We start from the raw sequence: 17,247 nt of genomic DNA on the forward strand, positions 1-17,247 counted from the left end.
AAAAGTAAGTGATTTTAATTTTACATGGAAAAATATGTATTGAATAATACTGAAAATTGTGAGAAGAAAGAGGAAGCTCTGTGTATGAGAAAGATCTTTATTACAGTAAGTGAAAAGAGCAAAATGCAGAACAGTGAAAATAGCATTTGGCCATTTGTGTTAAAGGTGGGAAAAAGAAATATATTTGCTTTTATATATCATAAAAAATTTCTGGAAAAAAGAATTTTTTTTTTCCAACAAGTTGTGCTGGAACAATTCGATATTTGTATACAAAAAAAAAAAAACAACAAACCTAGACGTATACCTTACACCAGAATGAATCATAAACCTAATATAAGATACAAATCTACAAAATTGCTAGAAGAAGACACGGGAGATCTACAAGACCTTGAGTTTGGTGATGAGTTTTAGATTTTATTTGATAGGTGCTGTTGAGTCAGTTCCAACTCACAGCGACGCTTTGTACAACAGAAGGAAACATTGCCTGGTTGTACACCATTTTCACAGTTTTTGCTATGCTTGAGCCCATTATTTTAGCCACTGTGTCAACCCATCTTGTTGAGGGTCTCCCTTTTTCTTGCTGACCCTCCAGTTTGCCAAGCGTGATGTTCTCCTGCAGGGACTGGCCCCTCCTGATAACATGTCCAAAGTTTGTGAGACAAAGTGTTGCCATCCTTGCTTCTAAGGAGCTTTCTGGATGTACTTCCTCCAAGACAAATTTGTTTGTTCTTCTGTCCATGGTATATTCAATATTCTTTGCCATAACCATAATTTAAAGGCATCAATGCTTCGGTCTTCCTTATTCACTGTCCAGCTTTTGCATGCATATGAGGCAACTGAAAATACCATGGCGCCTTAGCTCTCAAACTTAACATTCTTGCTTTTCAACACTTTAAAGAGGTCTCGTGCAGCAGATTTGCCCAATGCAGTACGTCATCTGATTTCTTGGCTGCTGCTTCCATGGGAGTTGATTATGGATCCAAGTAAAATGAAATCCTTGACAACTTCAATATTTTCTACATTTATCATGTTGCTTATTGGTCCATTTGTGAGGATTTTTGTTTTCTTTGTGTCGAAGTGGCAATTCACACTGAAGACTGTAGTCTTCGATCTTCCTCAGTAAGTGCTTCAAGTCCTTTTCACTTTCAGCAAGCAAGGTTGTGTTATCTGCATAATACAGATTGTTAATGAGTTTCTTCCTCCAACCTTGATGCCACCTTCTTCTTCATATAGTCCAACCCCTTGGATTATTTGCTCAGCATACAGATTGAAAAAGTATAGTGAAAGGATACAACCCTGGTGCACACCTTTCTTGACTTTAAACCATGCAGAATCCTCTTGTTCTGTTCAAAGGACTGCCTCTTGGTCTAAGTACAGGTTTCTCAGGAGCATGATTAAGTGTTCCAGAATTCCCATTCTCTGCAATGTTATCCATAATTTATTATGATCCGCACTGTCCAATGCCTTAGCATAGTCAGTAAAACAGAGGTAAACATCTTTCTGGTATTCTCTTCTTTCAGCCAAGATCCATCTGCCATCAGCAATGATATCCCTCGTTCCATGTCCTCTTCTGCATCGGCTTGAACTTCTGGCAGTTCCCTGTGGATGTACTGCTGCAACTGCTTTTGAATGATCTTCAGCAAAATTTTACTTGTGTGTGATATTAATGATATTGTTCAATAATTTCCACATTCTGTTGAATCACTTTTCTTTGGAATGGGTACAAATATGGGTCTTTGGTTGGCTAGGAAGCTGTTTTCCAAATTTCTTGACATAGATGGGTGAGCACCTCCAGTGGTACATCTGTTTGTTGAAACATCTCAATTGGTATTCTGACAATTCCTGGAGCCTTGTTTCTTGCCAGTGTCTTCAGTGCAGTTTGGACTTCTTCCTTCAGTACCATTAGTTCTTGCTCGTATGCTACTTCCTGAAATGGTTAAATGTCCACCAATTCTTCTTGGTACAGTGACTCTGTATTCCTTCCGTCTTCTTTTGATGTTTCTTGCATCATTTAATATTTTCCCCGTAGAATCCTTCAGTATTGCAACTCGAGGCTTGAGATTTTTCTTTAGTCCTTTCATCTTGAGAAATGCTGAGTATGTACTTCCCTTCTGGTTTTCTAACTCCAGCTCTTTGCACATTTTATGATAATTCTTTATTTTGTCTTCTTGAGTCACCCTTTGAAATCTTGTCTTCAGCTCTTTTACTTCATCATTTCTTCCATTTGCCTCAGCTACTCTACATTCAAGAGCAAGAGTCTCTTCTGACACCCAGTTTTGCTCTTTCTTTCTTGTCTTTTTAATGACCTTTTGCTTCTTCATGTATGATGTCCTTGATGCAGTTCCACAACTTGTGTGGCCTTCAGTCATTAATGTTCAGTGGATCAAATCTATTCTTGAGATGGTCTCTAAATTCAGGTGGGATATACTCAAGGTTGTACTCTGGCTCTCGTGGACTTGCTCTAATTTTCTTAAGCTTCAGCTTGAACTTGCATTTGAGCAATCGGTGGTTCTGTGCCACATTTGGCCCCTGGCTTTGTGTTGACCCAGCAACTTTAGAAATGAGTGGAATCTGTGACAATAAAGGAAGGAATTGTTCATAGACACTGTACTTTAATTGATAAAATTATTTCACTTGGGAGCATAGATCAACAATTTGAAACAAATGGTATACTGGGATTGAAAAATTAAGTAAATGGATGGCAGGTGATGGGAGCCAAGGTTTTCACTATTAGAATGGGAGATTACAGATAAACTAGGGGAAGAGGCTAGAATGATCCATGTGGTAATGGATCAAAGACTAATCCATCTGTATCTCTATTAAGGTAAACATGAATCATACACCATGGGAAAAACTTTAAACATGAATTATGTGTAGGTTAATATAGGTACAGATGGATACATATGGAAATACTTAAAGAAATTAAAGCAATCTTTATAGAAATATGCACCAGCTACTATACACACGTATTTCCTTGCTCTGTGATCTGAGGGGGCTTAGAAACAACGATACCTCACAGTTGCAAATGGCAGAGCTACTGCCCATATATCTTTATTTTTAATACCATTCTCCAATAAAAGGAACTAAGGCTTCTGGAGAAATGGCTGATTCTAGGATTGGGGAAGGAAATATGCAACATGAGCCCAGAGCATCTTGTAATGCCAGAAAGTAAGGAAGTGCTACAGAGAGTCATGGGGGTATGTCATAGGGACATAGGAGTCAACCAAAAGAGTTCCCAATGACCACAGCTGAAATAATTGATCAACAAAGCAAATAAAGTAGTATTGGATTGTAATCCAAAGTGTGAAATATTCATGAGTCCATACCAATGTAAATAATTGAATTAAAAAATGAAGGAGAAAAGTCAAATTTCTTGTATAGAAGAACTCCAAATAATTTATATAGATATTTCACCCTTAAGGAGGTGGAGCATAACTCCCTCCTCTTTAAGTGTGGGCTGCATATAGTGACTTCCTTCCACAGGGTACAGTATGGAAAGGAGGGCAACAGAAGAGTAACTTTCTAATGGAGAAGCCTGCCAAGCACTACCCAGCCAGGTGATTCTCTTAACATCAGTAGTGACAAGTCATGTTGACAGGATGTGCCCTTGATGAGAGTGGCACTTCACCCCTGTGGTCTTCCTTCCAAATGCCATAACCCCAGTCTAATCATGAGAGAAACAGTAGGCAAATCCCAAATGGGGGAAGTTTTATAAAATACCTGACCAGTCCTCATCAAAACCTTCAAGGCCATCAAACATAAGGGAAGTCTAAGAAACCATCACAGCCAAGAGGAGCCCAAAGAAACATGATGACTGAATGTAATGCAGTATCCTGGTTGGAGCCCCAGAACAGAAGAAAGACATTAGGCAAAAACTAAGGAAATATAAATAAAGTAAGGACTTTGCTTAATAATAATGCATCGATATTGGTTTATTTGTTGTGACAGATGTACCTAAAGATGTTAATAAAAGGCGAAACTGGCTTTGGGATACCTGGAAACTCTGTGTACTATCTTTACAATTTTTCTGTAAGTCTAGAACTATTATAAAATAAAAATCTTATTAAAAAAAAAACCTCTGGAAGGATACACCAAAACCGAAAAGCAAACCCTTTGCCATTGAGTTGATTCCGACACACAGCAACCCTATAGGGCAGAGTAGAACTGTCCCATAGTGTTTCCAAGGCTGTAATCTTTATGAGGAAACCCTGGTGGCATAGTGGTTAAGTGCTACGGCTGCTAACCAACAGGTCAGCAGTTCGAATCCTCCAGGTGCTCCTTGGAAACTCTATGAGGCAATGGGTTTGGTTTTTTTTTGGTTTAATCTTTATGAAAGCAGACCGCCCCCTCTTTCTCCCATGGAGCAGCTGATGGGTTTCCACTGCTGACCTTTTCAGTTAGCACTCAAGCTCTTAACCACTGCACCACCGGGGATCCTTGAAGAATACACAGGATACCAATAACAGGCATTGCTTATTGGGTACGGTAGGTGCTGGTCAGATGGGGTAGAAGACAGGAGGGAAACTTTTCACTAAGTACTTTTATATATATATTAAGTAATTAATTTTGAACCATGGAAATAAAAAGTTAAAAAAAAAACAACCCTTAAGACTTTATACTTCTTGTTTGGAGAAATGCTAGCACTCCTTCTCTTCTTTTTATAGTAAAACTTGGGATAGCATATATAAAGTGCTATATATGTGTTAACCGTTAAAACTATTACTGATATTATTTTAGTTTCCATTTTGTAAAAATTGATGTTCATATACATCTTATCATGAGTTCCTAGTGGCCCAGGATTGTATTTTAGGCCTAAGATAAAATGCAGTCACATGATTCTAAGGTCCATGGCTTGGGTTTGATTGCTTGTCCATATTTCATTTGATTTGGAGGCCTTTGCAGTCAAAAACTAACAACTTCGCTCCTTTGCCCCAGTGAACTGACTTATCTGATGCTTTTATTGAAACTATTTCCCTATTAAAAAATTTTTTTTTTGAAATATCTTTTCCAAGGTTCCATGTCCTTTCTTCTAGTTCTCAGTATCTGGGAAGTTTGAAGAGATCTTTTCCTTCAGTAAGCACAGCATATGATTAATATGTGGATTTTTAAGACTGTAATGAAACTTTTTTTTTTTAATGAAACTATTTTGAGTCAGTATAAAGAGGCTTATTTTTACATTTCATTTAATACTGAGTGTTTTATTTTCAAAACAGAGGCACTTTGTAATTGCTGTCAGTGTTAATCTTTTGCTAGATGTTTGCTAAGAGGACTGAGTACAGAACTAATAATGTAACTTTACACCTGCAAATGAAATCACCAGGTCAAGTCTAAACAAGAGAAAGCGGAAGACTGAGAAATGCTTCTTTCAGAGAAGAAGGATGTACTGGTATCTGCTTTCAGTAGCTTCTTACCTCTGTGGGGCTGTTTATTTCCACGCGGGTAGAATGAACAAATCTGTCTTGGAAGAAGTACAACCAGAATGCTGCTTAGAAGCAAGGATGGCAAGACCGTGTCTTACATACTTTGGAGATGCTGTCAGGAGGGATCCGTCCCTGCAGAAGGACATCATGCTTGGTAAAGTACAGGTCAGCAGAAAAGAGGAGGACCCTCAGCGAGATGGATTGACACAGTGGCTGCAACAGTGGACTCAAGCATATCAACGATTTTAAGGATAGCTCAGGACTGGGTGGTGTTTCGTTCTGTGGTACATAGGGTTGCTATGAGTCGGAACTGACTCGATGGCACTTAACAACAACATGCAGAAAGAAGAGGAGGGGAAACAACAATCAATAGTGGACACTAGGCACTTTGTAAGGTGATTTACAGAAGTTATTCATTTTATCCTCAGAAGAAACTTGTAAAGTAGCTACTATTATTTTCTAACAGATGAAAAAAATGAGGCTTAGGGAAATTGTGTCTTGCCCACATTCATGCAGGTATTAAATAACAGAGGCAAGATGCAAGTTGACTGGCCTCTGGACTTGGTACTGGGTATCATGGATTGGATTGTGTCCCCCCAAAATATGTGTCAACTTCGCTAGGCCATGATTCCCAGTATTGTGTGGTTGTCCACCATTTTATCATCAGACATGATTTTCTTGTGTGTTGTAAATTCTATGTCCATGAGGCTAATGGAAACCCTGGTGGCATAGTAGTTAAGAGCTACAGCTGCTAACCAAAAGCTTGGCAGTTCAAATCTACCAGGCAGCCCTCTGAAAGTTTATGGGGCAGTTCTGCTGTGTCCTGTAGGGTTGCTATGAGTTGGATTCGACTCGACAGCAATGGTTTTTGTTTTTTTGGGATGAGGTTAATGAGGTGGGATTAGAGGCAGTTATGTTAATGAGGCAGGACCCAATCTACAATATTACATTGTGTTTTAAGTCAATCTCTTTTGAGACTTAAAAGAGAGAAGTGAGCAGAGAGATGTGAGGGACCTCATAGCACCAAGAAACAAGAGCCAGGAGGATAACATGTCCTTTGAACCCAAGATCCGTGCACTGAGAAGCTATTCGACTGGGGAAGATTGATGACAAGGACCTTCCCTCAAAGCTGACAGAAAGAGAAAGTCTTCCCCTGGAACTGGTACCTTGCATTTGGACTTCTAGCCTTCTAGACTGTGAGAGAATAAATTTCTCATGGTCAAAGCCTTCCACTTGTAGTATTTTAGTTATAGCAGTACTAGATAACTAAGACACTGGGTTTCTTTCTTTCTTTCTTTTTTTGGCATTTATTCTCTTTCCATTACACCATATTACCCTGAATAAAGGAAACAAGAGTTGGGAGAACCAGAAGTTTGGCCAGATAACTTAGGACTTTCTTTAATTTACTCAAAGAGCCCTGCAGGATGACAGAGTATTTGGGCCTGGACCACAGAGAAGTTTCCTGATTCTTAAACATGTAACCACCAGCCAAGTGCCCACTTTCAGTTGAGTAAACATGAAGCTTGAGGCCAAAATATTGGGGCTTGATATAAGAAAAGTAATGGATTAGTGAGAAAGATACCAGGGCATTCCTTATGTATTTATTTCTTTGAATAGTTGCAGAGCACCATGTATTTTAAAAATGTGATAGATATAAAATGGATATAATATATATAAGAGATATAAACTATAATATTGATACTAAGTTACATTTTTTGGCAGAATTCCATTTTTTATAAGTTAGAATAAAATGCAGAGTTATGAATAGGTGGGTCTGAAAGGAGAGAAAGTTTGCACTTTGAGATTTGATCATCTGGCCAGTGATCTCAGGCATTTAGTAGAGGCACACCTAAATTATAGTTTCAATTTTAAAGGTAAAAAAATCTTTATACCTGAAGTTAGAGTATTCCAGTTTCCATTGATGTGTTAACAAACCACCCTAAACCTACCCTAAACTTAATCTGTGCACAGATTCTGTGGGTCAGGAATTTGGACAGAGCCCAGAAGGAATGACTCGTCTGTTTTCCACAATGTTTATGACTTCAGCTGGGAAGAGTGGACAGCTGGAGGAACCATCTGGAGGTGTTTTCACTCACATGTTTGAGTTTTATAGTGGATGTTGGTATGGATCCCAGTTGGGACTGTTGACCAAAGCACCTATATGTGGTCGGTCCATGTGGTATGGGCTTCCTCACAGCATGGTGGTTTGTTTCAGGGTAGTCAGACTTCTGACATGGTGACTCAGAGCTTCAAGCATGAGTGTTTCAGCAAACAAGATTGCCTTTTATGATCCAGCCTGGGAAGCCACAAAGTGCTACTTTTGCTGTTGGAGCCCTGACAGACCCACCCAGATTTCAGGGAATGGGACTTAGATCTCACCTTTCAATGGGAGGGGTGTCAAGGTCACATCGTAGAAGAGCATGTAAGGTGGGAGATATTGTTGTGGCTATCTTTAGAAACGACAATCTGCCAGACAGAGTATTAGGCTATACAATGCAGGTTATCTGTTATACACAGGACGGGAGATGGCTGTATTCATGCCTCTTGTCGTTTCTTTCTATCTGTAGACTAGCAGTTGCTTTGTGTCCATGGCTACTTCTCATTCTTTTTCCCTTTGCTCAGTTTCATGTTCCTGCTTCTCATTTTAATGAGTCAAGGTAGTCTAATAACCCCCAAACTTCAGTGGATTATTACCATTAAAGATTATGCTTGTTTACATTCCAGTTCAATGTTAATCTGTGAGGAATGGTGTCTGTGCTCTATGCAGTCATTTAAGGACCCAAGCTTTTTCCATCTAGTGGCTCCACCATCCACTAAGGCCTCAGAGTCCTCCACTGGATCCTCTGTAACTGATCTGGATAAAGGACACCCTCTCTTAATTCCCTGGGTATATAGGGCCACTATGGGTTGGAATCGACTTGACGGCAATGGGTTTGGTTTTTTTTTGAAGTCACACATACCATCTCCACTCATTTTTCGTTGGTGACAACTAGTCACATGGTCCCACCTATACCCAACGGGGCTGGGAAATGTAGTCTAATATGTGCCCAGGGAGAAGGGTGTGGCATGGATGGCAGTTGTGTCTGCGGTATCTGCCATCTCCTATCCTCTCTCCTCCAGGCGCTGAGGATCCTGGATGGAGGATGAATATTGAAAGAAAAGTCAAGGGTAGAATGAAAGTAATAGACCAGCCAATCGCTCAGCCTCTTTTCAAGTTTCCCAGTTTGCTAAGTAATATATGAATTATAGGAATTTTAACTTGACCTAGATCTTAATGATTATTTAGTTCAGAGGTTTAAAACTGTTTTTTCAAGTAGATCACTTTTATCCAAATGACATCTTGTGGGAAAGTCCAGTTTACATAACAGATGAGAATGGGGCTGCTCCCGTTAAAAGGGCCCCCAGTCTCACTTGTTCCCTCTACAACAAACCCTGTGGCTCCTCTGGGTAATCCTAGAGCTCTGAGGCTCAGATCCGATCTTGGGTTGTCTGCAGCAGGTTTAAGGTTGGCACTCAAGTCTCAGTATTCCCAGGCTGATGCTCTTTGCCCTACTACTTACTTCAAAGTTGTGTCGCTGCCTCTTTTTCAGTACAGGTAGCTCTTGAGCCTCCTGGGTCTGAGGCAGAATGGAGTAGATCTGCCTGGTGCTTTTGGCTCCTCCTCTTCATTACCCCAGCAGTGGATAAAGATCCAGGAGAGGGAAAAGAGCTTTTGCATGTTCATTTGTGGCATTTCCTTTCATGGTGATGATTGTCCCATGGCGTGAGGAATGGGGAGTGGCACCTGCGTCTTCAGGGCTGTGTCTTGGCAGCATGCGGACCTGGCCTGTGGACACTTGGGTTCACATAAACTCTCTTGCCCTTGACTCTGATGTGTTCCTGCACTGTATTCAGAGAGGAGGACAGTGTAGTAAAAAAAAAGCATGGATTCTGGAATTAAGCAGACTTGGATTTGAATCTTAGGAGCTAGGTAGTTAGGGGTAAAACAGTTATCTAGAGCCTCAGTTTCACACGAATTAAAAAAAAAAAAGTTGCCATTGAGTTGATTCCAACTCACAGTGACCCTGTAGGGCAGAGTAGAACTGCCCCATAGGGTTTCCAAAGCTGTAATCTTTACGGGAGCAGACTGCCTCATCTTTATCCTGAGGAGTGGCTGGTGGGTTTGAACCACCAACCTTTTGGTTAGCAGCCGAGCACTTAGCCACTGTGCCAGTAAGGCTCCTTGAATATAATAATAACTACCATTTAAGATTGTTAGAGGGATTAGAGATAATATATTTACCTGACACAGTAATGTGGTGTTGAGAGCACCCTTTCTGGTATCTACTAGACTCAAGTTTAAGTCATAGTTGTATCACCGATAGCTGTATAAGTTTGAGAAGTTTCTAAACCTCTCCACACCTCACATTTCTTCTTTGTAAAATAATTTTTTTTTTTTTTTTTGGCTGTATCCATGACCAGAAAATCCTGCCACTCATGTACACTGGGCAGGAGTGTAGCCTTGATTCCCATGCCCATTTTGCCTTGACCTCCCCATTCAGACTGCCAGTTGAACAGTTTTTTTCAGAGCCTCAGAGAGACCAATGTTGAAAGGAAAACAGGCACTGCACTAACTCTGGAACTTTTTGGACTTGGAGCTTTTTATCTGAAAGTAGCCAGTATGTATCCTTGTGGAATACATGGAAAAGACATTCTATCCAAGCAACTTTTTCCACCTTTAGCAATGTAGTACTAGATACCATTTAAAATTAATTTTTGCTGTTTTTTCTCCCTTGTTTATAGAAGCAACACATTCATCCATCAATAACTGCTTTAACATTTGAGTATATAGAACCTTCTAGTCTATTTTATATATATATATTAAATATATAAAAATATATTTAATATATATATATAAAATAGACTAGAAGGTTCTATATACTCTCTCTCTCTCTATATGAGATATATATATATATATCCCAAAATGATATCTCTTGCTATCAGTTTTGGGGAAATGATAAACATCTTAATAAATATAATGTGGTTGATCTTGATCTATCTATGCTATTGGAATTGTTCCTCTTGATTTTTATTTCGTGATATACCATGGAAGTCAGATAGCCCCGTAGAATTTGATTTCAGTTCAACTCTGATTGTATCTAGTACTCAAGGATGGGTTTTGGAGTGTTTTATTCATACTGATTCTGGGTAGGTCTGCTCCACTTAAGCGGGCTCAGGTTAAAAAACTCAGCTACATAAATACAGGGTGGGAAAAGTTTGCCTTCACAGCATTTTGTGTGAAAGGATTTGTGATCCTAGTTGATGGGAAGGGTCAGTATGAGAGCCAGGATGCACAGCCTAGGCCAAGAGAGGTGATAATGTCACTTTACTTTCCCTTAGATCACATATGCTGTATTTTAGTGGAAAATTGATAGATTTGACCCTGACTAAAGAATGGTGAGGAGCCCTGGTGGCATAATGGATAAGCACTTGACTGCTAACCAGAAGGTCGGTAGTTCACACCCACCAGCGGCTCCTCAATAGAAAGGTGTGACAGTCTGTTTCTGTAAAGATTACAGCCTTGGGAATCCTATGGGACAGTTGTCCTCTGTCCTGTAGGGTTGCTATGAGTTGACACAATGGTGATGAAATGGTTAAGTGCTCTGCCGCTAACCAAAAGGTGAACAGTTCGAACCACCCAGTGGCTCCATGGGAGGAAGACCTGGCGATCTGCTTCTATGAAAATTACAGCTAAGAAAACCTTATGGGTCAGTTCTACTCTGTCACATTGTGTCACTGTGAGTTGGAATAGACTTGATAGCACTCAGCAACAACAAGAGAATGGTAAGCAAGATGGAAAGTGTGTAGAAAGAGGAGTAAAGCAGAATTTTGTCTAAAAAAGGCTTATAGTCTACTTGGGTACCGAAGTATGAAGAGCCAAGGATGCTTGGTCTGAAAAAGAAAACTTAGTAGTAATGTCATTGGCTCTTTTCAGATATTTGCAGGATGAACAAGCTTCTCTTAGAGCCAAGACAGCTCATGGACCGGTACGCTAGACTGAGGTCCATGGCTGAGGGGAGAAATGCTGCTCACAAAACCTGACTGGTGGTTTTATCACCCATATAGCTGCCTCTGTACAAAACTTCTCTAGAAAACCCCAAAGCACTTGAGACCTTCAGAGCTACTACCACTCAGGGGGCAGAGGGCTCACTATACTTGCATGAGACCACTTCCTATGCTGCTTACTCTTCGTGCTAGCACCACATGGCTCCTACTCATTTGCTTGTAGCATCAGACTTTGCTACCCTCAGCGTGACCAGATGGCCAGGAAGTAAAGAAATACCTGGAACACTCTACTACAGTGCCCCTTGAACTGTAGCGTGTGCACATGAGTCATCTGAGGTCTTGTTAAGATGCATATTCTGGTTTAGTAGGTCTTGGGTGGAACCCAATCATCTGCTGCTGGTCTGTGGACCACACTTTGAGTAACAAGACTCTGGTATAAATCATGGGTCTTTCCCTCCAGGCTACAGCAGATGTTGCTAATATGATAGCAACTCAGAGGAACTGACCATTTCCTCTGAGTTGCTATCATACTAGTCCTCACATTTCTGTCAGCAGAGTGTTACTGCATGGAAATATTGCCTGATGCTGCTCCCAGTATTCATGAAACAATTTTGTCCAGTTGTCACTTACCCATCAGTGTCTTTGTCATCCCTATGGCCACTTCAGCAGTTACCTAACATTTTTTCAAAAACACATCATCTTGATTTTCATCTCAGTTATTTGAGACACAGCACTTTTGAATACGTGCATGATGCCATCAATAAATTTACCCTAAAACACAAGTATCCTTTTGCCTAACATTGCAGCACATTTTTCTTCTTTAATTCTATAACTGTATATTTGTGGTTACCCCAAGGTAACCACTTCCTCTACTGCTTTTTAATAATGATCTTTAAAATACCAGTGTATTATACCTTGCGTACGTGGAATTGTGAGGTCATAACTCCAGGAATGATGATTAAATCTGGTTACACATATTTGCTTCCCCTTTTTATTATTCCATCAGGTGATCTCTGTGAACATTTATAATTGTCAATGGTTGAGGCACTTTCAAGGTATGGTCCCTTCCACCAACAGTAGCTTCTTGGTCTAAATAAAGAGTTGAGAGATGCCTGATAATGTGGGTACCTTGGTAAGATCTCAAATATAAGATCATGGTGCTGATTTCTATAGGACATGTGTGGTCTTGGGTAAGGTACTTAATTTCTCTGTTTCCATGCAAACTTATCCATAAAATAGGGATAATACATGCCTTGAAGAAATTAAATGAGATGATGTTTGTGAAAGCATTTGGCACATTCTTGGCACATGGCAGTTACTCATTAAACAGCAGCGCCCCTTGCCTCCCCATTTGTGTCTCTTCGGCCACGTTCTACCTTTTTTGGGGGAGTGGCGTATGCTTTATTTCCTTCTCCATTTGTCTCAAAGCTCCTTGAGAGCAGGATCCATATTTTAAATCCCTTTTTAACCTCTCACTATATGTTCAATGGATACCCTGGTGGGATAGTGGTTAAGTGCTACGGCTGCTAACCAAAGGATTGGCAGTTCGAATCCGCCAGTTGCTCCTTGGAAACTCTATGGGGCAGTTCTGTTCTGTCCTATAGGGTCACTATGAATTGGAATCGACTTGACGGCACTGGGTTTGGTTTGGTTTTGGTATATGTTCAATACTATATGTGTACGTATGTATATGTTCATGATGTGTTCAATAAGGAAACCCTGGAGGGATAGTGCTTTAGAACTACGGCTGCTAACCAAAAGGCTGGCAGTTTGAACCCATCAGGCGCTCCTTGGAAACCCCGTGGGGCAGTTCTGCTCTGTCCTATAGGATCGCTGAGTTGGAATCGACTCAACAGCAATGGTTTTTTTTTTTAATGTTCAATGAAGATGCGTTGCATGAGTTAATGAACATCCAGATAACCTCTGAGGTCCGGTGACCTTTCAAGCTCTGATTATTTGACTCTTCCAATGTTCTAATTGCTTAAAAGAAATTTGGAGAATTTTTTGAAGTGAATGTCTTCTACGTTAACGAATTTATAAAATATCCATTATATTAATTATTACTAATCAGTATGTACCTGGGCCCAGGAACCTACCGGTATGATGTAAGGAATCTCTTCAGTTTATGACCTTGGACCTGATTCTTTCTACTGGCTCAAATGAACTGAGTCAGAGGCTGGTCTTGACTCTGCTTCCCCTGCACTGCTCCCTTGGGGAGATCTTCTGTGAATGATGAGCACGAAATATGCATTTGTTCTTTGACATGAGATTTGGGGTCATGCATAACAGAGGTTGAGTTTCGTGATGCATTCGTTTCAGCCCTCATAGAAGATGCATTTTGTGTTTTAGATTAAATTCAGTTTGACTAGTGGGGTCAGGCCAACCCAACAGATTTAAAGAAGTAGCAGGTCCTTCTGAATCTAGGGATTAAACCTGGCTACGTGTATAGGTGAATAGTTCTTGAATTGCCTGTATGAATGAGTTGCTGGGAGTTTGTGACCGTGAAGGTCATCCTGAGTGCTTTGCCATCATAGCATCATCTAGTAAAGATAACAAACTGATAGAAAATGTACAGGCTTTCAAATTTAGACCTGACTTTAAATCCTGGCTTGGGTATATTATTGAATCTCTGAATCTCACAGTTTTTTATTCTTCAAATTGGAATAATAATATCAGCCTTGCAGGTTTTTGTGGGTGACAGCTAGTGTACATCAGATGCCTAGTGCAATGCCTGGCAGTGAGGTTAGGACCAATGTTGATGACGATGACGTATGTCAGAAGAGAGGTGTAGCAGACTAAATAGGTCTCCTAACCATGGATGTACCAGCACAGTGTGTGTCTGAGGAGTGGCCCAAAGTCACCTGCTACAGTTTATGACTAAAATGCAGATCTCAGTGGTGATGCTAAGAGTTGCTCAGGGGTCTGGAAAGCATGGTAAAAAATTGGGGAAAGAAAAAACTCAGTTGCATGTTTTATTCCATGATCATTTGAAATACTGATCCGAATGTGAGTAGCTTAAACTGTTCCTCCCCATTATCTAGAAATGGTTGTCTAGTTACTGCTTTTAGTCCAAGGGAAAGGGCGGGTGGGGTGGGGAGGGGGAAGCCTTACTAATCTTTTCACTCTGACAGTTTCTCTTAATCCCTAGTGTTGAATATGACTATTTCCCTGTAATTCTTTGAAGATAAAATGGTAGTTCTAAAAGAAAAACCAACAAATCCCTTCCTCAAGAGTGGCCTTTTTTAGACAATAGAAGGAGGGTTCTGAATTGTGCCTTTTTTTTTTTTTTAACTTTTAAAATAGCTTTTATTGCGCTTTAGGTGAAAGTTTACAGCACAAATTAGTTTCTCATTCAAAAATTTGTACACAGATTGTTTTGTGACATTAGTTCCAATTCCTGCATTGTATTAGTACTTTTCCTTTTTCCCTTTCCACCCCAGCTTCCCCACGTCCATTCATCCATTTTTCCTGTCCCTTTCTGCCTTCTGAACTGCAGTTTTAAGTATTTACGAGTCACTGCACCGAGCTTTGCTAATTACTAGCTTGCATCCTGTTACCTCACTGGATCCATTGATCTCAGTTTCACAGGAGGGTTTGCCATGAGGGTGCTCAATCCATAGGTGAGCTGGGTTTCCCACAGTACAGTTGATCTCAGGTTGTGATGCTTTTTGTCATGGATAGCTAATTCCTGATTCTGAGAAACGCGGTGGCAAGCAGGTAGTGATTGATGATGGCTGTGATATCCAGGAATAAAATAAAATATTTTTGTTGCTTTATATACAGCTATTTTGAACTGGAGAGCAGTGGCCTGAGGGATGAGATTCGATATCACTACATACACAACGGGAAGCCAAGAACAGAGGCATTCCCATACCGGATGGCAGATGGACAATGGCACAAGGTCGCACTGTCGGTTAGTGCCTCTCATCTCCTGCTCCACATTGACTGCAACAGGTATGTCTTTGCCTTTGACCTTTGGTGATTCTGTCCTTGAAACTAAGCAAAGGGAAGGAGAAAAAATGAATCCCTCCAAGCCTGGTAGAGAAACAAAAATCAAGGGACCCTAATTGTAATTTAACCTGCCGAATGGGCCATTAGGCATGCTGAAATGACCAACTATAATATGCTACAAAAACAGTCCATTAAGATGAAACAGTATCCCGTGATTAGGAACAAATGTATAAAAGGTTGATTACAGATAGGGGAATATTAAGTGCACCCCGGCGTACTCCAGGCACTGGCTGAAGTTCCATGGAGCTGTGATCACTGTTAACTGTGATATATTGTTGTTGAGTTCGTTCCACTTGGAAGCGAATAAGGCAGTCTACCTTGGAATGAATCTGAGAAGCCTGTGCTACTGATGCGGCTAATTCTATTTCACTTCATCAAGCAAAGCTTTGCTTAAATATCTTCCCCAAATGGAGGCTTCTTAGAGAGCCTGCTGTCTGAGTCTTTTGGAATTGATGCCATCCATTCTCTGCAGAGGAATGAGCCTTCCAGCTTGTTAGAGGCAGGCCTATTTGTAGGGCCTGGGGACGTTTCACAGGAGGTTGTGGGTTTGGATACAAAGATATTACCCACCTCCCCCCATAGCTGTCCTTGGAGAGAGGTTTACTGACAACTGAAGAAGGGAGACCATTGGTCTCTATTGGGTCATTTGTGGCTGAACAGCTGTATGATGGTGACCAAAGGGAGCCTTTTGATTTCTCCAGAACCCCCAGAAAGTCCTTATGGATAGTGATCCGAGTATAATGACAAAGAATTTATTACATTCCAACTAGTGCCCATGCATTGTTGGTTCTTGTTAATAATGCCATCAAACTTAAAAAGTACTGTTCAGCCATAGGACTTGTTCCCTTGGGCCTTGGCTGATGAATACCCATGTTGGGCACAGCCTCCCCTCCAGAACCCATCAGAATGAGGGATGTTCCAAGGTCAGTCAGCTCTAGACTACATTTCCAATGAGGAGATACTTGAATGTTTTTGATGTTTCAGCTCTGTAGTTTCTTTTAGAAGGAGCCCTAGAAGGGCAGAGAACAGAAACCAGTGTCAAGCTTAAGGGAGGGTCAGCCATTTTGGAGTGAGTGTTGGTCCTTTTGGTGTGATCTATTTAAAGTGTTTTTTGGGATTCTAAAGAATCATGGCTCCAACAAATATAATCTATGTACCTGGACAGAGTTTTGATATAAATCTGATTCCTTTTTGCCCTGGAGACCTGGGCTGGGCTGCTTGGATAAAGCTAGCCCACAGCTGCTATGTCCATTTCCACACTTAAGAGCTCATTGGCTCCTTCTGGAGGTGAAATGGCCTATCAAGTACTACTTCCGTTCCACCTTTGCCACCACCACCCATATGCTGCCCAGAGGGGAGAGCAGAGGAAGGGCCTTGGATGTCCTCATATACTGCAGGCCAGAAAGAGGCCTCAAAGCCCTAGCTTAGTAATTTCTAAATTTCTAAAGTCCTGGAGATAAGACTGCTTCCAAAAGCTTTACCCTGTATTTCCTGATATCCTTCTCTTTGGAGAAGAGAAAAAAGAGGAGAGAGGATATGTCCCTGCCTGGGTTTCATGACTTTTTAAAATTCTCTGGTCCCAATGAAATATTCTTTATGCCATCCTCAGCCACTTGCTGGCTGTGTGATATTAGGCAAATTAATTTTTGTGCTTCTCAGTTTCTTCATTTTTTAAAACTGGAATTATTGTTAGGTGCCATCGAATCTATTTCAATTCATGGTGACCCTATGTGGCAGAGTTTAACTGCTCCATATTGTTCTCTAGGTTCTA

General features: G+C 40.6%; 1 protein-coding gene across 3 annotated transcripts in view; it reads left to right on the forward strand.

The window, feature by feature from the left end:
• Positions 1–17,247, forward strand: part of NELL1 (neural EGFL like 1) — an 851,548-nt gene that overhangs the window by 116,202 nt on the left and 718,099 nt on the right. For all 3 annotated transcript variants that reach the window (XM_049890717.1, XM_049890719.1, XM_049890718.1), the window contains one exon: positions 15,249–15,419. In XM_049890717.1, the coding sequence (XP_049746674.1) occupies positions 15,249–15,419 (171 nt within the window). The remainder of the gene's footprint in view (positions 1–15,248; positions 15,420–17,247) is intronic.

This window comes from Elephas maximus, chromosome 7 (genome assembly GCF_024166365.1).
Source record: "Elephas maximus indicus isolate mEleMax1 chromosome 7, mEleMax1 primary haplotype, whole genome shotgun sequence".
NCBI lineage: Eukaryota > Metazoa > Chordata > Mammalia > Proboscidea > Elephantidae > Elephas > Elephas maximus.